At 38.4% G+C, this 21,517-nt stretch overlaps 1 protein-coding gene across 1 annotated transcript in view; it reads right to left on the bottom strand.

The window, feature by feature from the left end:
* LRP1B (LDL receptor related protein 1B) overlaps nucleotides 1-21,517 on the bottom strand; it is a 1,336,604-nt gene that overhangs the window by 27,521 nt on the left and 1,287,566 nt on the right. Inside the window, exons 85-87 of the mRNA XM_043505072.1 lie at nucleotides 15,045-15,219; nucleotides 7,151-7,255; nucleotides 6,145-6,258 (exon numbers count right to left, since the gene is read on the bottom strand). Of these exons, the coding sequence (XP_043361007.1) occupies nucleotides 6,145-6,258; nucleotides 7,151-7,255; nucleotides 15,045-15,219 (394 nt within the window). The remainder of the gene's footprint in view (nucleotides 1-6,144; nucleotides 6,259-7,150; nucleotides 7,256-15,044; nucleotides 15,220-21,517) is intronic.

Here is a 21,517-nt window from a genome sequence, read left to right on the forward strand (position 1 = left end):
ACTTGATGCTAAATAAGCTTTCTTATTCAGCACTTCAATATTAAATGGAACAATTTGGATATTATTTTCCCACAATATTTAGGCTAAAAAGAGAAAAAAGTGCTGTTTTCTAAAGGAGTCAGTGCATTTGAGATATATTTTTATTACTCACCCAGGTTTGAGTCATAGCCTTTCCATCTTATGGTGTACTTCTGAACCAAAGGGAATGTAGAATTCTTGCCTAAGAAATGTATACTTGTGTGTTTACATTTCTTAGAAAGGATTCTGGAGTATGTATGACCTTGTCATCATGGAAGTTACAGTAAGGTTTCTGTATCCTTAGAGGAGTCATCTCAGAGACTGTTGTGGGTGATGTGTGGGCTATTAAGAAAAGTGTTTCGATTGGTTAAAAGGGATGAAATTGTGAGACTTTATTGCATGATGGAATCGATCCTGTGACAGGAAAATGGATCTGACTGCGAGCTTAGAGAAGTGGCTGCTCTTAGGAATCTGGATACCTGGAGAATTCCACTTTGATAGCACTATTCAAGGCTGAGATAATGTTGTTCAGGGCCATTTTTTCAAGAAATACAAAAGCATTGGGATGGTGGATTTTTTTGTGGCTGATAACTATCTTTAAACTGGTAATATAATTCTGTTAATTTTTTAACCTATACTGAAATAATGGATGGCTTGTGTGGGGCAAAATAAGCATCTTGGTTACTCTTTATGGAATCTCATTGTCCTTATCCCTTCCTATGTAAAAACCTAGCACAAGTAAGTGGTAGAGTGGGGTAGAGATAGAAAGAACATTTTCCCAGTGATGGGCCAAGTTTTCTGTTCCCCAAACTCTCAGATTGGTGCACTTGTGAGTAATTAATTCAGGGAGGTCAGATGACTTGTGTTATAGAGGAGGCCAGTAGATGATCTCAATGGTCTCTTCTGGCTTTAAAATCTGACTTTACGTGACCTTGGTGTCCAGGGCACTGGGATTCATACCCAGTCTCTCACCCTTGCTATGTGGGCTTTGGAAAGAAAGAAACTCTAGGGCAGAGCCAGCGTGGGCATGAGAGAAACTCAATCCACTAGAGACAAAGACAAAAAAACAGACTAAGCAGGTACAGCAGCACTGGAGTGGAAGAGATGAGAAATAGCTAGGACTAAGCCCCCCTCTTTGGTCCAGACCCTGAACCGTGAAGGAACCCACAAACACAACTTCCTTCTCTCTCTAGACATGTTGTCTTCGTGAAGAAAGAATCTCTGTTAAGAGCACACTCATGACAACCCCAGGACTGTCAGCTCTGGGTCCAGAGAAAATCAAGAAGCAACCCCAGCAGACACCACAGAACACTGATAATGTCTATGTCCATTGTAATCTCAGACTGCTTTCTACAGTTTCTACTTTCTCTTCTACTGATTAGCTCTAGCTGCTTCCAACCATTCCCTTACAGTCTCCTCATTCCAGTGTCATTCCAACTGCCCTCCATGCTACTCTTCTCCTTTCCTCTCTCCAGTCTGACCTTCCATCCCACATATTTCCCTTTCCCTGCCCTGTAATACTGCCATCTCTTCCTGATAAGACATTTAGTGTAAATACAATTTTAAAAAAATAGAACCCCAATAATATATTTAAAAAATAAATAAAATGTCAACTAAACAAAAGAAAGAAAAAAGTAGGCCTAACATGTTGCTGGCAAGTAATTATTTCTGTATTGGAATCATTCATCATTTTTACCATCTTACTTATTTACATTGTTATCTCTTTGGGGGTAGGGATAGTCTTTACCGTAAATTTGTACAAGTAACTGGGAAAATGTACCTTGAGGCCTCTAACTGATGCCATAATATAAGTAAATAAACTATTAATAATTAACAATAATAAAAATGATGCAGTGACCAAGGAGGCTCAGAATGCTCGACTCTTCCAAATTGTGCTTTTGCTTTTTAATTACTCTTGGTGGGGTCCTTCTGGAAGAAGTCCTCTTAGAGGATTGCCATATCTTTCATCCTGTTGTGACAAATTTTGGAAGGGATAATATGGAATATCTGATTCCTGGATTTTATATGATTTCTTCATGTCCTTTTAGCTTTATTGCTTTCTGCCGTTAGTTTTCCCTCTTCCCTAATGACAGACATCTTCAGAGACTGAATGGAGGAAGTATGATGAAGTTTGATTTTGTCTGAGACAAGCAGTTTCCTTTGGGTTGAGATTGTTCCTTCTCTTTCTCTGGTTGAAAAAATATATCCATATTCTTCAGTTTTTCCTCTTCATAGTCAGATTCAGAAAGTTCCCTGTTTGTGTGGGGTGTAGTCAGAGCTAGGGAGAGAAGGAAAATATCTCTGGTGTCTCTTAGAACATTTTCTTATGTTTCAGTATCTTTATTGATTCCCCCCCCCTTTGGGATTTTTTTTATTTATTGGGTGGTATTGGGGGGTTCCCTACCTCTGGTAAGGAATAAGGCCTTTTCATAGACATAGCTGAGAAGGGAGCAAAAGAGAAGGTTGGTATAGGAGAGAAATCTTTAGTCTCTGAGGAAAGAGTAACTGGATAAGATAGTGGCAGCTCTGCCTAGGGACAAGTAGATCTGGAGAGGCACCTGCTAATTTTCCCTTGAGATAGCAATAAGGCTTTACCTTTCAGGGAATTTTCCAGAGAGGGCCATTTCCTGTTGGTGTAGTTTGGTGTCCTGCCAGCCAGTTTTATGCAGCCTCTCCAGATCAGGTTTGGGGAGCAGATCCTAATGTTCCAGTGAGCTCTTTGCTATTTCTGAACGAATGAGTGCTCATAGGTTGGGAACAGCTGTGGAAAACCTCTAGACACCAATTGGGTGTCCCCACAAATGGATTTTTTAGATTTAAGCTCTAGGTTCTTCACTTGCTTTGCCATATATAGAATAGCAAAGAGTACCCTTCTAAAGGGGATAGCAAAGACTTCCCAATTGCCCTGGGCTCCCCAGTTGTAACGGCTCCCAAACCGTGAAGAAGCTGGTACACAGTGTTGCAGCACCACTCAGATTTGGCCTGTCTGCCTCTCCATAAATGGAGATGGAGGGCAGACGGACCAAATTTGATTGGTGTTGTGACCCTGTGTGCTATGTTGCAATGCCAATCAAATTTAGTCTATCTGCCCTTCATCTCCATTTATGGAGTGGCAGACAGGCATAATCTGAGTGGTGCTGTGTCCCAATTTAGCCCCTGGAAATGTTGGGAGGCATGGGGTAGGGATACCCCACTAACACTCCATAGTAGCAAGAAGCATAAGACTGCAAAATGGTTTGTGGTGGGATGGAGCTGCTAGTGCCCCAAATATAGCTTTAGAGTTGGGTTATATAGATAAAAGGTGAACCACAGAGATCTGGTGCATGGTGAAAGAAATGTAATCACAGAGTCTGCATGACAAGTCTGGCTTGTCCCTGGTAACTGTAGCAAGCACATAGTAGATTAGGGTGGAGATGAGGAGACAGCCTTTTCAAATATATTTTTAATACCTGTAGTATGAATTTTTCTTGATGTTCAAGCTGAATTCCTGCCGTGAGTAGCTATAGTGAACTGCACGCTGACAGCTTTTCATAAAGGTTAGTGATAGGATGTCACTAGACCACCCTATAATAATAAGGGAAAAAACCTCTTTCCATGATGCAAAAATATGTTTGTATTCTGTTATGAATTATCTTATGCTATAAGTAATGTATAAGATTGCTGAAGAACTGTAGATACTTAATCATCTTATATGTTAGTAAAACATTATTTTTTGTAACTATATATGTGGTAGTGACAGATGGACATTCACACTTTAGATGTTTAGTTTGGTCTCTCAATCTTAATTGGCCTCAAAATCTTGAGAGATCAGGCTCTCTTGGTTCATGGTTAGTAAAAAATATTGTAGAAACCATCTTATTTATAGAATTATGGTATTTTTATTTCCGGACCCAGCAAAGCCCAAAAGTAAAGAAAACTAAAAAGATACACAAGACACTAGATTTGGAACCCTGCTGTGACTGATTTGCATCAGGCCACCAATACAAAGAGGATGTAAAACCCAGTGTAACTGGGCTGTGAAGCATTCTTCCTGCTTAAGGGGACCCCCTGGTGGTGCAGGGCTTTAACTCTTAGCTACTGCTATACCAACTACCAGCTGACAATCAATGTACTGAATTGCTGGAAAATGGGAAGAAGGTCTCTATGCCCCTGTGGTCCACTCATGCCCTGCTGCTGGAATGGCTCCTTGGAATTGTAGACAGCTGGGTTTTATAGCAGCTTTGCATCTATTATAACTTACGCTAGTGGCTCCAAGATTGGATGAGTTCAAAGGTGGTTTAATGGCATTCTAGTTTCTTCTTCCCATTTTAACAGCGAGTATTGGTGGACCTCATCTAAGGATCTTCCCCAAGTGGGGAGTGAGATGTCATGAAATACATATCATATTAAACCCCAATTTATGCTACTCCACAAGTTTCTAAGTAATTCACTTCTCCTTGGCTGAAATCCTGATCTCACTGAGGACACTGGGAGTTTTGCCATTGACTTCAATGAAGCCAGAATGTCACCTTTGATTTGGGTAAATTAAGGTAAAGCTTCAGAAAAAAAAATCTTAAAAAACCCCTCACTTAAAAAAAATTCTTTCATAAACAGAACTAGCAACAATCAAGTATATTAGAGACAAAGTGCATATTTACAAATTATATAATTAACACATTCTTTAAATTTTGGGAGACAGTTAATAAAATTAATGGCTGACTGTCAATTCTCTAGTAAACTTTCTATTTCATATATTAAAATACAGATTTTAAATTGTTTACAATTTCTAAGATATCAGTTGATGTGCTTCAGTTTATTATACAGAATGGAGAAAAGGCACTGACAGCACATTTTAAAAAACAATAGTAAAGTGGGTTGTTTTTAGTATGTAACTGCAGTTTTCTGATTAATCAAAAATGATATGCAATGTTATGTGAAAATATAAGAAATGCAGAATTAAGACAACCATGTCCTCCATAAATTAATACATACTTCAAACCCATATTCTCTGAATTTTTTAAATCAATTACTGACAGTTAATGGAGACATATAAAGATTGCCTTCATTTTATGTTGACTTAATCAGAACACTAATCTGCTTTTCCACAGAATTATTGTAGCTCAAGACATAGCATTTCATTGCTTTGAAGTATTGAAAAAAAGGAATTGTAAGCATATATTCCAACAAAAGTGAAAGAATAATTCCTCATACTCATAACTTTAATTGCCCCCCCAAATAAAACCCCCACTACCTCCCAACAGAACCTCAATATTATGTGTTTAATAATAGCTGAAAACATGTGTTTATACACCATGCATTTAGATGAGGCTATATATTAAACCTGTTGGACTTTCTGTATTTTATCAAATTGAAGTCTATGACATTGGCTCATCATTCTAATTCTGACCCTTGCATCAGATCAGTTATCTGAAGCTTTGTGAATCTTATTCTAGTATTTAGAATCAATGAGGATGTCGGGCAGGATATATTTTCAATATGCACAAGGCAGAGGAAGTTTCCTTTCCTGATGAGAATTAACAGTTTCTTTTCAAGAAGTATGTCTGAAATTGCTTGAGAGAAAGGTAACATAAAAATGAAGGTAAATTATAAATTGAATCAATAAAGTATGAAAAGAGTTAAGAAAAGAGCTTTTCTGATTTTTTTGTAGTTTGTGCTAATTGCTTTTTTAAACTTGATTTACAGATTAAGTTAACAAAGAGGTTTACCAATACAAGTCTAACTGTTAAAATGGCAGCCAAATAGCCTTCTTGTTTAATTACTCTGTAAATGCAAAATCATGTCAAAATGTGCACAATTTCCTTCACCCCAAAACTTTATGCTGCGGATGCATTATTCATTAAAATACCTCAGATCCCACATCCAGGAACAAAAAGCTGAAGTAGGATTTTTATAATTTTTAACCATTATTTCTTCTTCCAATAATATGGCAACAGACACTCCAACAGTCTATGTTTAAATACAGTCATCAGTACGACTATCAAAAGGGTAAGTGTGTATTACATAAATGAGCCCCTAGATTAAGTATATGCTGTGAAATGTATGTGAATGTGCATGATTTGAATCAATGAACTGTGGCCTGAAATGATGTCACACAATGTGCAGCATTAAGTGGAAGGTTAAACCTACTTGCATCTCGGTTCATTAAACGCAGTTAAAGTGCAAATTCCCTCATTCTGACAGTAGTAATCACAAGGGTTCACTTTCTGGTCACAGCGCTGACTTTTAAACCCCACAGAGCATCTGCAGAATTTCAGTAAAATACAGCTAAATAAATATTCTGCCTTTTGCTGAACAAATTTTAAACTCATTACATACAGTGATGGTAAAACACAGACACACACACACACACACACACACACACACACTCACACACAAGAAATATGCTCAGCCTTTTCACAGGAGGTCTAATCTGATAATATCTCAAAAAGTATGGGTAATCAACACTAATCAAAAACATTTTGGTAACAGTGGACCCTGTATTAACCCCTTGCTTCAAGAATTAGAATTTTGACACAAAGCACTAAAGCCAAATGTCCTAACAGTTAGTATTGGCAATTCCAGAGCATGATGGGCTTAAAAAAAGAGAATCCATGATTGTTTCCTAAGAATTGTTAGTAACATTTGTTACATGCTGAAGTTTCTATGTGTTTTTACAAAACCACGAGTTAATGTGTGTGAAACTGGTTATCCCTGAGAATCTATGTTGTTTCACGGTTTCATGTCAAACTATGTCAAGAGGAGACTGTGTTAAAATATGAAAAAAAACACCACTTAAAAAGAGATAGAAATCATTAGGCACCAAAATATCGATCATAGATGATTAATCCCACACTATTATATAGGTCCTCACATTCACCCTTAAGTATTCTAAGTATTCTATTATAAAATCTTCTTGTTGAAGAGCAGTAAACAATAGTCACTAAATCATCAACAATGTCAAATGATGAACAAAAAGAATATTCTACAACTTGCAGTAGAACAGAGTGAGAGACAAAAATAACACCTAGAAAAGTAAAATACCATTGTGAGTGGTACATCATAAATACCTGAACAGATAAGAAATGCAGATGAGCAGAAACTTTATTATTTACTGCCACACAGATGTTTTAATGATACACACAAAAGTACTTACAGACAGACAGGTATATTTGTCTCTGGGTCCAGCTGACATGCACCACCATTATAACAGTAGCCATCACATAACTGACAGCTAGAAGCAATCTTTCCATTAGTGCAGCTGTAATGAAAAAAATTGTTATCCACATCATTATTATTGAAAGCAGATGTGAACTATCTACAGATGAAAACATTCATTTTATGAGAAGTAACAAAATTGCTGATTGATTAGATTTCACTAAGACTGTCTAGCTTGAGGCAGTAACTTTTTTAAACAGATTTTTGTAGAACAGGTCACCTTTATTCTATTCAAATTCTAATATTTTCAGCCTATTTAGTTCATCAGAATAAATCATTACTATAATTTATGTAATCTCCCATCAATATCACTGCAGATCTTAATGGGGTATCTTTGCATTGCTGTAAACCTGTGTCCAAAGCCATTGTCCTGGACATCATATGAAGACAAAACAAGACACCAGGAATGTGGCTTAACTAAGGTGGAACTTGCTTAACTAATACATTTGGGAGCTATCCAACAATAACTCCTCCCATGCAGGTCATTCTTCCTACTATGATCCACTCCAGCTAGTGGAGGGCTGCCATCAGCCCCCCATTCTTTTAATCTGGCCCCAGCACTCTTGCTGGGACACCATCATCCTTCCGACATACCAGATTAATGGGGACGGAAATATGGGGTTGTCTCCTGTAGCAGACATAAGGAGCCCCACCCCATTCCCCACCTTTTTTAGAGGGGACATGTCCAAGGGGGACATGGAGTGGGAGTTTTTCTTCTTGTGCAGAATGATTCCTAGAGCTGGTGGAAGGGCTTATAAAACTCTCCCATTAAGTGTGCAGGAGCCAACAGGCTTTGCTACAGCGTTGTGTTCCACCAGTCAGCCTAACCCTCCCTCCTCCAGACAACAAAGAGACTGAATGTTCCCAAGGAGAGGAATGTTGTACGTCTTCCAATCCACTTCTGATTCTGGTTTATCAGCGTACCAGACCTACGCTACTGAATGACTACCTGCACTGGGCACGTGCCAAGTTGTGATAAAAATGAATTGTACAGCCTAATCTACCCACTGGGTCCTTAGGCTGCTGCAAAGAAGGTGAAAAAATCCACACTACCCAGGCCAATTTGGCAGAGAGGGAAAATTCCTTCCAAGTCCCAACAGATAATTAGTATGATGCCTACAGAAAGACCCAGAAGACCTAGTCCTATTATAATCCCAAGGGGGGAGTGGAGTGGGAGTTTTTCTTCTTGTGCAGAATGGCTCCTAGAGCTGGGGGAAGGGCTTATAACTCTCCCATTAAGTGTGTGGGAGCCCATGGGTTTTGCTATAGCTTTGTGATCCACCAATCAGCCTAACCACCCTCCTCCTCCAGATGACAATGAGGCTGAATGTCCCCAAGGAAAGGAGGCTTGTATCCCTTAAAAGAGGCCAAAGAATTTCTTTCCACACTAGCGTAAAGTTCCCCCCACTTCTGAGGCCTTTTTGGAGGTGGTCATTGCTTGTAAAACCTCTAAGTGGTATTAAATATAAGCAAATAAGCAATTCATAAATGGACTGATCCTCAATACTTCAGGTCTGAAAAAATACTCCATTTCCAGGGCTTAAGAAAAAACACTAACATTTTGCCTACATTTTTACATAAAACTGTAAATAACATATTTTTAGTCAATCTCAGCCTGAGTTTGAACTCAATTCTGTGGACATAGCATGGTTGACTTTAAAAACTCAACATTATTATTGCTGATTGTTTGTTGGACAGTAGTACCTACTAACCACAAGTTTAAGGGGTTATTGTGCTACATTAGTACATGAAACTCCTTGATCTAAATAGATAAATAGTGAGTGAAAAGCAATATTTCCATTTTACTTAGGGGGTACTGAGGCACAGGATGACAAAAGCAACTTTGGCTAAGGTCCCAAAGGAAATCTCTGACAGAGGTGTGAAGTGAATTCTCATCTCCTGAGTCTTATTCCAGTGCCATAATTAAAAAGACATCCTTCCTGTTGGCATTTGCCAACTGCTATCAAGCAGTAATCTGTGATTACCACTTTCCCCCATTATTAGAATAGAAACTGTATGTGGCAATAGTTGACAAAAGTAGACCTTTTAATGGTTTCTACTGTAGTGTGCATTGTAAAACTAACTGGTGAAAGTCACAAACCTGCAACAAAACACAACTTTTACATTTTCTGAGATAAGACCTAGAACTCATGTGGTCATAGATCTAGCTGCTCAGCTCCTGTTCAGTTTTTTCAATTCATTGTGTTAGCAGCTGTAAACTGTACAACCTCTCATTCTCCGTACCTAATTGCTGACTATCAAGCTATTCCTCTGGTACTGGTATTACCATTCAATGCAGATAGATACAGAGATTAGCTGCAATACATATACATAATTCTCAAGATATGTGAATATTCTATTTTATTAAAGTTTTTGTTCGCCTACTTACTAGAAATTTGATTCTTTTTCACTGTTATACTTATAAAACACAAAATGGGATTGAACTGAAGACAATCTGCTTTTGTCCATAAATTACTGTACTGTAGTTGAATGTGATTACCAATCTATCCATCTGCACACCAGCAGCAGCCTCTTAACAGCTAAAAAACAAATAGGATTCAATGCTGTGTGATACGAACACAGGTTCCACACCTCCATGTGACATGTATTGCTTTCCATTTGCATCTTCTTTTTATCTTCACAAACAATTTCTTTTGGCTTCTTTTTATCTTTCATGATATCATTTTTTCCCATCCTTTATTCTTTCAATACTTGTTTTGTTCTTCCTTCTTTGACCATTCTCTTTAGCTCATTCCCATCTTCTTTTGGGCCCCACATTTGCTTTTTCTTCTTTATTTTAATATGTATTAAAGCTCTGTCTTCCATTAAATAACTAGCAGTTTGAATAGCCCTACTTCCTTCCAGTCTGAAGTTATTGTAGCAGTGAGAAACTGAGAGGAGTCTATTAGCAATGCCAGTTTAGCACTGTGTAGGTGGTAGCTTGGTTCCAGCAATAATATGCACTAACAACAGGGCTTCTAAAGAAAGGCCAATTACAAAGCAACTTTCAAATTGCAAAAAGGGTTTCATGATGCTGATGATTTTGCTCATGAATGTGAAAAGCTATTTCTTTCTTTAACCCTTTAGTTAGGGATTATCTTCCAATCATTCATATTTATGGAAAAACCTGACTGCTGTTCTCTGTGAAGCATATTACACATTTGTGTAATGTCAACTGTAGGTCTATTTATTCTATCTATTTTACAAAGATACAAAATTAAATATTTTATAAGATGAAAACAAAGCAGAATTGACAGGTGTATATAGGCTCGTAATTAAAAAAGCAAAACACATTTTAAAAAATAACACTGGCTACTGTAATTTGCTTTTTAAAGGGAAGCTATAACATAAAGTACATACAATAGTTCTTGGATCCAGCTTTTGTTCACATGGCACAGGTCAGGAAAAATGATGGGTTCAAAGATGCACTGGCCTGTTTCTCCAGCATTATGATGGCTTCCTGTGGCCCCCAAAAAGTATTCCAGTACCTAGGGATTGCAGGATGTAGGTGGCCATGCCTTGTTTCCGTGGCTATACTCCCTACAGTAGCTCTATTGCACCCAATATTCCCTTGAGCAGGAAAAATCCTTTTGTGGTGCTTTAAAGTGGGTGCAGTGCTTCTTAAAGCAGTCATAATAGGGCCCAAAATCTGGTACATGTAGATTGTATATACTCTATTAACACTTTAGTTACGAGAACATGACTGTTACACATGTATAATTTTATCTTTAGCAATTGCTGAATTTGGAATACAAGTTTAGTGTTCTCTTAGTATATGTTTTTTAATGGGATTTCCTAGATGTGTTTTCAGAGCCTCTTGCAGAAGCAGTTTCAAGAGCTGAGTTTTTCAGTCCTTCTGGGCGCTTTTAATTGAATGCCTTGCAGGCACCAGTGTCTTTAGCTGAATGCTCTTCCCTGAGGCATAAAAGCAACATGTTTTAAATGCCTTTTTTCTATATGGCTCTATCATCTTCGACAAGGATCATGGTGAGCCAAAATCATCAAACATTTCATTAAAGAGCTGAAAAATTGCAAACATCTAACCAAGACTTTTGATTCCACACTATGACTATCTATTAAAAGTACTTATGGACTGTTTACAACTATTTGTATATAACTAATAAAATGCAGAACAGGGTTAATTTGGTTTGTAACTGCCCTGGGAGGCTAATAGGGAGAACTGACAGATCGTTAGAGGACAGATGGCAAGGAGGTGGGCTTTAAACTAGGTTCAATGGGGGCAGGAGACAAATGCACATGGGTTAGTCCAGAACATGACGACCTGGGGGAAGGGTTGGAATCTGGGGGAAATACAGGCAATGATAGCAAGGACAAAGGACAGACAAAAAGGTATAACTGGCATCACAGAGACTTGGTGGGATAATTCACACCACTTGAAGATTGGCATTGAAGTACACAACTTGTTCAGGAAACACAGGCAGGGAAAACAGGGAAGAGGTGTTGCTTTGTGTATAAAAGATGTATATACTTGCACTTAGGTCAAGATAGAGGTGGGAGGCAGACCTGCTGAAAGTCTCTGGGTAAGGATAAAAGGTGTAAAAAAAACCAATGGTGATGTCATGGTAGTGGTCTAGTGTTGACCACTGAACCAGGAAGAAGAGGTGTATGAGGCTTTTTTTTAATAACTAACAATATCATCCAAGCCCAGGACTTGATGGTGACTGCGAACTTCACTACCCAGACATCTGTTGAGAAAATAATAAAGAATGGCACAAATCATCCTACAAGTTCTTGGAATGCATTGGAGACTACTTTTTATTACAGATGGAGAAAGCAATTAAGGGAGAGGCAGTTCTATTTTTGATTCTGAGAAATAGGAAGGAATTTATTGAGAATTTGATCATGAAATGATACAGTTTATGATTCTAAGGAAAATGGGAGAATAAAGACAATAGACTTCAAGAAGGCAGACTTTTGAAAACTCAGAGAATTGGTAGGCAAGATTCTGTGGGAGGCAAATCTAAGGGAAAAAGGAGTTCAGTAGAGTTGGCAGTTTTTTTAAAAAGACATTATTAAAGGCACAAGTGCAAACTATCCTAATCTGTAGGAAAGATAGGAAGTATGATAAGAGACAACGTTGTCTTAACCAGGAGAACTTCAAAGATCTGAAATTGAAAAAAGAGTCATACAAAAGTGGAAACTAGGTCAAATTATGTAGGATGAATATAAAAAATAAACACAATCCTGTAGGGACAAAATTAGAAAGGTCAAGGCACAAAATGAGATTAAACTAGCTAGGAAATAGCAGGTAGCAAGAAAACATTTTGAAAATAAATTAGAAGAAGACAAAGACCAATGAAAGAATAGGCCCATTATTCAATGAGGAAGGAAAGACAATAACAGAAAGCACAGCAATGGGCGAAGTGTTAAGTGCCTATTTTATTTCAGTTTTCACCAAAAAGATTAGCAATAATTGGATGAATAACATAGTGAATGACAGTGTAAATGTAACAGGATCTGAAACTAAAATAGGGAAAGAACAAATTAGGTATCTTCAAGTCAGCGGGAACTGAAGAAATACTTAAGGAACTGGCTGAAGAGATAAATAATAGTCAATATGTATTTGTCAAGAATAAATCATGTCAAACCAACCTAATATCCTTCTTTGACAGGTAACAAGCCTTGCAGATGGGAGAAGTAGTATGTGTGATATATATCGACTTTACTAAGGCTTTTGATACTGTCTTACATGACCTTCTTATAAGTAAATTAGGGAAATATAGCCTAGAGAAGCCCAACTGGTCGAAAATCAGTACTCAGAGAATAATCATCAATTTTTCACAATCAAGCTGGAAGGACATATTGAGTGGAGTTCCGCAGGGATCTATCCTAAGTTTGGTTCTATTCAATAACTTCATAAATTATTTGGATAATGGCAGAGAGAGTACTTTTATAAATGCTGCAGATGATACTAAACTGGAAGAGGTTACAAGCATTTTGGAAGACAGGATTAGAATTCAAAATAACCTTGACAAATGCGAGAAATGGTTTGAAAAATATATGATGAAATTCAATAAGGACAAATGCAAATTACTACACTTAGGAAGGAAAAACCAGTTGCACAAATACACACAGGGAAATAACTGGTTTGGAAGGAGTACTGCAGAAAAGGATCTAGGGGTTATAGTGAATCCCAACCTAAAATGAGTCAAATATGTAATACTGAAGTAAAAAAAGTGAACATCATTCTGGGATGTATTAGCAAAAGTGTTATAAACAAGACACAAGAAATAATTATTTCACTCTACTCAGCATTGATAAATCTTCAATTGGAGTATTGTGTTTTGGCCACCACAACTTGGGAAAGATGTGGACAAATCATAGAAAGCGCAGAGAAGAGCAAGAAGAATGAGTAAAGGTTGAGAAACCATGACCTACGAGGAAAGATTGAAAAACCTGGATTTGTTTGGTCTAGAGAAGAGAAGACAGAGGGGACATGATAACAGTCTTCAAGTACATAAAAGGTTATTATAAAGGGGAGGAGGTAAAATATTCTCCTTATTCATTGAGGGCAGGACAAGAAGTAATGGACTTAAATTGCAGCAAGGGAGATATAAGTTAGACATTAAGAAAAATTTCCTAACTGTAAGGGTAGTTAAGCACTGGAGCAAATTACCTAGGGAGATTGTGGAATCTCCATCATTGGAGGTTTTTTAAGAATAGGTTAGACAAACACCTGTCAGGGATAGTCTAGGTAATACTTAGTCCTGCCTCAGTGCAGGGGATTGGACTAGATCACCTATTGAGATCCAGTCCAGTCCTACATTTCTATGATTCTGTGATTAAACAATTAGTTAAAGAATGCTGGGATTAGTAGCAACACACCAAGCTATGCTTTTCAGGCCAATTCTTCCATGTCTTAGGTGGGTAAAGATAATTAGCTCTTGGACTTATAGCTTAAAAACAATACAAACTATTCTATAATTGCTAAATAATTATGTATGATACCTACCGTGTTTTATTTCTTATGTATCTTTCTTATGTAGGATATATAAAAATATATTACAATCTCCTGTATTTCAAAATGTATGATATAAAATTCAAGCCATTAAATATAAATTGCCTTCACTTGCACATGTGAATATCACTGAACTCTGCAATGCCAATGATGTAACTGTTTCCATAGCAATTAATATATTTCAAAGTAGTAAAAGAATAAGGAGACCCAAAAAAGACAAAAAATGTGGCATAAATTGGCACAAAATTTGTCATGGCATGGAGCACTGCAATGTTTTATTTCCATTTATTGGGGATAACACACAATATTCTAGTGTTTTTTGCATCTTATGAGTAACGTGGTTGTCCCAAACCTGCAACAATAAAAAGCTTTATGGCATCCCACACCATCATATACTTTCTATTTATTATACTCATAAGCAAGGACTTCTGTCCAGGTTACTGATAATCTAAGAAATTATGTCTGTCTTTACTTTCAAAAATGTTCAGAATAATATATAACCTCTGCTTCCATGGCACAGTCATGTTTTCTACTTACTGAGAATGTGGAGTAAAATGTAGTTCTTAGTTTTGGTTGAGGTTATGCTCTCCTTGAAGTTGTACAGGTTATCATTCCATCCCACCTGTCATATTCAAACTTGGATCCTCAAATTCCACCAAAAAAAAAAAGGACTCTGCCTGGTTACTTATGAGCTAATGATGATACCATGTTTACACCATCTTGTAACCCACCATTCATGTGGTACAATTCTGTTCTACACTATCAAGTATAATGATTTACTGATTATTGCATTTTAACTATTAATTCATCTATGTATATAATATATCACTTTAAATCTAACAAAAACACTTACTTGCATATTATGTCATCACTGTCCTTGTTTATTATGCAGTGCCCACCATGGCATCTTACACACTTGTCTACTTCACATTTTGGACCCTCATATTGTACAGGACAGACACATTCTACACTTCCATCACCAGCAATGGTACAAGATTCAGAATTCACACAATAATGGTGGCATACATCTGCAAAGAAACATTAAAAGGTATTGATGAAAATTATTTTAAAAATAATAATATATTTGCATCCCAAGTAAGAGGAAAAAACTTGGAGGAAAGGGCTCCAGACCCAAATGGATGCTTAACCACCTCACAAATAATATTAACAACATGTAGAGAGCTTTCAAGGAATAGACAAAGGGATCAATCAACAAAGAATGCTAAATCTTGGAGCTCAGAAAGTAGAGGAATACAGTGAGTATTGCCAAAAGTCAAGCTGAGTTAGATCTTGCAAGAGAAACTAAAACAAATGCAAAAGTTTTTTTAGTCATATAAATAAAAAGAGAACAAGTAAAGAAATGGATCTTAAAGGCCACCAGGATTAAAGATAATCTAGATATGGCCCAACAAGTAAATGAATACGTTGCCTCAGTTTTTAGTAAGGATGATAATGTAGAACATGGAGCACAGACATAATGGCTAACGGGAATGAGTGAATACAAATGGAAATTACCACATCCGAGATGAGAGCAAAGCTCAAAGAGCTTAATGAGCTCAAATTGGTAATAATGGGGCAGTGATTGAGTAATTTCCATCCCAATATACTGATAGAAAATATCAAATGAAACTGCAAATATGGTAGCAATGTTTCTTAATAAATCTATCAAATTGAGGGCAGTACCAAATAACTGGAGAATAGCAAACATAGTACCTATATTTAAGAAAGGGGAAAAAGTGATCCAGGCAACTACAGACCTGTTAGTGTCACCTCAATAGTATGCAAGTTTTAGAGCAAATTTTGAAGGACAGAAAAGTTAAGAACATGGGGGTAAATGGAGAATGAACTATAACATGGATTTACCAAAGTAGACCATGCAATACTAAACTGATATATTTCTTTGATAATATTATGACAAGGGAAATGGAGTAGAACTAATGTATCTGGACTTTTAATGCATTTGATAGTGTCACATGTGGAATTATTAGTTAAACTGGAGAATACAGGATTAGTACAAGAATTGTAGGGTGAGTAAAGAACTGGTCAAAGGGGACATAAGCACTGGACAACTGCTGATAAACTACGAGGTCCTCACTTGAAATCTTAGGTATTTTTTGTGTTCTAGATGGTCCAATATATGAAAATAGATGTCTTGGAGTTTGAGAACAGCAAACCAATCTTGTGGTTTTATGGGTGGGATTGTTAAGGCAAGGGCTACAATTTGGAATTTGAATCAATGAATGAATGTAATGATTTTCCTCAAGACTGTAATTGATCACTATCCTCCTTTTTTCCTTGGTAATTAAGAAGTAACAGAAATAAAAACCTCTCTTCCTGAACTGAAGAGGAACATCTACCACTATGAGAGATGAGAAGTGACCCCACCTCTTGTTGCAACAGTCTGTCATTAGAGGACTCCCTGCAAAGGGACTGGAAAGGTGGGTATGGAGGGGAGGTAGGACCTGGAGAGGGTATAGTTCCTTCAAGAGTGTACCTAGGCTGTCTTGAGGGGATGTAGATCTCATTGCTGCTGAGGAAGAGGTCAAGGGCCTTCACCTATGGATTTTTTGTTTCTTTCTCAGTGGCTCTGGTGGTCTTTGGTGTGCTATATAGTAAGAGGAAGAACTGTTAGCACCAGAGTAGACAGAGGTAATGATATACTTGTATGACACTCAGGGGTGCAATCCAGGCAGTGAGGGGCTGTGTCACCACTTGCCCTGCAACTTGGGGTGCCTCACAATGCTTTGCTGCTGTGGCACCCAACCGAGGCTCCTCAATAACAGCATCCAAGTCACATTCTGAGTGTCTCTGGCTTTCAGCAGCATTGGTTACTACTTGCAGGTCTACCCCAATTATAGAATCATAGAATATCAGGGTTGGAAGAGACCTCAGGAGGTCATCTAGTCCAACCCCCTGCTCAAAACAGGACCAATCCCCAACTAATAATTAATGATTTCGAGGATGGTGTGGATTGCACCCTCAGCACGTTTGCAGATGACACTAAGCTGGGAGGAGCAGTAGATATGCTGGAGGGTAGGGAGAGGATAGAGAGGGACCTAGACAAATTGGACGATTGGGCCAAAAGAAATCTGATGAGGTTCAGCAAGGACAAGTGCAGAGTCCTGCACTTAGAACGGAAGAATCCCATGCACTGCTACAGACGAGGGACCAAGTGGCTAGGCAGCAGTCCTTCAGAAAAGGACCAGACGGTTACAGTGGACGAGAAGCTGGATATGAGTCAACAGTGTGCCCTTGTTGCCAAGAAGGCTAATAGCATTTTGGGCTGTATAAATAGGAGCATTGCCAGCAGATCAGGGGACGTGATCATTCTCCTTTATTTGGCATTGGTGAGGCCTCATCTGGAGTACAGTGTCCAATTTTGGGCCCCCCACTACAAGAAGGATGTGGAAAAATTGGAAAGAGTCCTGCGGAGGGCAACACAAATTATTAGGTGGCTGGAGCACATGATTTATGGGGAGAGACTGGGATTATTTAGTCTGCGGAAGAGAAAAATGAGGGGAGATTTGATAGCTGCTTTCAACTACCTGAAAGGGGGTTCCAAAGAGGATGGATCTAGACTGTTCTCAGTCGTAGCAGATGACAGAACAATGAGTAATGGTCTCAAGTTGCAGTGGGGGAGGTTTAGGTTGAATATTAGGAAAAACTTTTTCATTAGGAGGATGGTGAAGCACTGGAAGGGTTACCTAGGGAGGTGGTGGAATCTCCTTCCTTAGCGGTTTTTTGTTTTTTTAACCCTAACATACTCACTGTTCCAAATTCTCCCCCCAACACGTACATTTTTCACTGTGCTGGACAGTCCAGGTATGTTAGGTCCACCTCCCCTCTAAGAGGATCAACGTACATCAGTCTGCTACCTTAAATGGAGTTTTCCAAACAATTCACAACACTGAATTAATTGTGAATTAAAGAATAAAGCAAGTTTGTTTAACTACAAAGAGACAGATTTTAAGTGAGAACAAATAATGAGGCATTAAAGTCAGAAATGGTTTCAAGAAAAATAAAGATAAAACACTTTCTAAACTTAACAAACTAGACTTGGTTCAAAGTGAAGTCCATTACTACATGTTTCAGTAACAATGCTGACCAAACTCACAGGCCAGGATCTGCTCTTAAAGTCCAACGGCTGTTTCCTTTGTCTTCTTAGGTGAAAAGAGAGAGATGGGTAGGGAGAGATAACAAATTACTGTTTGCCTCTTTTTCTTCCTAGGTACCTCAGATGACAATCTATATGTGTGCTCTTTAGAAAAGCAGTATGAACTCCTACCTCTATTAGCCAATGAGGAAAATTTGGAAGCAGGAACCTAGAGGAGTGTTTTGAAGTGGTAGGAGGCCTGGAACTGACCATAGAGCCAGTGCTCACCAGATTACTTCTGGAAGAGGTTTGTTCAGATCTGCGTGGATCTTCTTTGCCTGGATCAGAAGCTGACCTCATGGATTTGTGCAGAGGAAAACATTTCAGTCAAGTCTCTCTCATTGTGTTTGTTTTAGAAAATGAATGACAAACTGAACATTTGTCTGTGATGTGCGCCTCAAAAAAGCAAACTAAACACCTGGTGTGATCATCATTGAGACATATAGCCACTTCACAGAACAGTCAATACTTAAACTCTAGCGATCTCTGTTCAGCCATGAGGACTAAAGAAACTTGGTACCAGATAACAAAAGAGAATAAAGTATCCAAATGGAAACTTAAAGTTAAAGTAGGACTTTTTTTTCTAAACACTAAACTCATCTAAGGGAATAATGTTTTAAGTTCGCAAGTGCATAAAAGATATAACTCACAGAATGATGCTTGGCCCCCGCTCTGCTTTTTATGTCCTTGAGAGGTATGATGTGGAGACAGGACAATCAAGGCACAGGTGCATCCCAACAGACACCGATGGCCAAAAGATTCCATTCCACTCCATTTTTGATTGCATGGGGCACATTTGCATCAATAGTTGAATACATAATGAATAGTGAACCAAAAAATTGTATGTTTAACTGTGATGGGGCAAGGCCAGATGGCTATAGAAAAGTAGTGGGAGATAGATATATTAGCTCCAGGCTAAACAAATCCCTGGTACCAGGATAAGTGAAATGGAAGCTGTTCCAGGTCAATTAAGACACCTGGGGCCAATTAAGAACTTTCCAGAAGGCAGGGAGAATGCTAGGATGATTGAGACACCTAAAGCCAATCAGGGGCTGGCTGAAACTAGTGAAAAGCCTCCCAGCTAGTCAGGTGAGGGAGCTGTGGGAGGAAGTTGTGCTGTTGGAGAGACTGAGTAGTACACACCATATCAGGCACAAGGAAGGAGGCCCTGAGATAAGGGTGAAGTGGAGCTTGAGGAAGTGAGGACTGCTGTGGGGGAAGTAGCCAAGGGAATTGTACATGTCATGTTTCTAAAAGGTCAGCTACCAAAGCTGATACTATTAGGGTCCCTGGGCTGGAGCCCGGAGTAGAGGGTGGGACCGGGCTCTCTTCCCCCCCCCCTTTGACTCCTGATTAATCACTGAGACTGGGAGATAACAGAGACTGAGCAAGGAAGGATAACTTCTCCTCACCTCCCTTGCTGGCTTATGATGAAAACGGCTCAGTAGACTGTGACCCTTGTCTCTAGAGAAAGAAGGGTTATGTGGAGGGTCACAGTGAGCCTCTGAGGCTGGCGAAATCTGCCAGGAAACGTGGGACCCATGGAGGCAAGGACAGAGCTTTGTCACATTAATAAAAATCGACAGAAAAACTAAACAGAGCCCAAGGGCTTTCCTGAATTATTTTTAATAGCAGCCTTTTCTCCAGAAGTTAAATAACTTTAAAAAAATCATATTGTTCCTGCTATTTGAGAAAGGTAGATAGAATCTAAACATCCAATCACTGCAATAGAATGGGCTGAGAACCAAGCTTAGAGAGGTAGCAGTCCTGTTGCACAGGTCAAGAAGAGCTGCTCAGTGCAGCACCCAAAAGGGGGTTACCTCCATGTCACATTTGCTATTTCCCATGTCCTTGGGCTGTGGTGAGATGGCTTGGCCTCCATCGTAAATTACAGTAGCCACTAGGCTCTTCAAACTTAGGTTGCCTGCAACAGCCCCTATGGACCTTTGTGACAGCCAGAGATCACTGAAGCAGAGCATGCTCCAGTAACACCTCTTCTGAACATATCTCCTACCCACACCAGAGTTTATGATGGGATGTAGGGGCTGTGGTGAGCCAGGGAATCCACAGCTGGACACTTAAGCGAGTTTAGGGCTTTTTTGCGGCATTGAAGTATAGTGGCAAATCATCCTTACTGTAGCCAACATTCTGGTCCACCTGTATTAGAGAAAAGTATCTCCCAATTTGTTGGATTACAGATACTATATGGTCCCAAAACCAAAGTAATCAAATATAATGATAATCTGGCAATACAACATGAAAAATAGGTTGGTCTAAAAAGAGACCTGTAATAATTTTAAAATCCTCTGTAAAAATAATCAAATTCTTATTTAGCTTTGCAAAAGGCACAGTGTGGAGGAATGTTGGATTATAGTTAGACAGTCAGTCTGCTTCTCCATCTAGCTAATCAGACTGAATGCATATGGTGCTCGTCACTGTGGTATGTGAGAGGCTTTCAAAACACAAAACCAAGACCCATCCTAAAATACAGATTAGTAGTTCATTTAGTTAAGTATTGTGATTGTTAAAAATTCTGTCTTCTTTTGAAAGCTAAAGTAAAGAGATGTTTCCTGCACTTGGACATGAAAACCACAAGATACAGGGCCAACTCTTTCTATGCAGTGAGGCTGAAGCAAACAAAAACACAAATACCAGAGGATTATATTACCCAACACAAAAATTAGGTGTTTTTTACAGACTGAATTATAATAAACTCTATTAATTGACCCAACTTTTCTGAAGGAAAGGATTGTCAGTTTCAGGAAAATGAAATTATTGCAAGAGTGCTATATTCATTTTTACATATTTGAAATGGGTCAGACCTTTTCTCCATTTGACTGTTTCAAGAAATGAACTTGAACAGCTTAATTATTCCACATGCGCCACTGAAGGAATTTTAAATAAGGAATTTTTTTCAAGGAGATGAACACAAATATGCAGACTATAATTATTGTACAAACCTTAGGTTCTATGGAATGTAAGCATCAGGATAATGTCATGCTGTGTAACCTGGTGAGTTCTATGTATATTTCATAAAATGCCATAACTTTTACATTCATGTACTTAAATGCATTTTACCAGCATCCAGTAATCTCACATGAGAACGCAGGTTCAGGATATCAGCCCTAACAAGAATCTATGGCAGTACATTGGGTTAGACATCCAGAAGAAAA

Source organism: Dermochelys coriacea, chromosome 11 (assembly GCF_009764565.3).
Source record: "Dermochelys coriacea isolate rDerCor1 chromosome 11, rDerCor1.pri.v4, whole genome shotgun sequence".
NCBI lineage: Eukaryota > Metazoa > Chordata > Testudines > Dermochelyidae > Dermochelys > Dermochelys coriacea.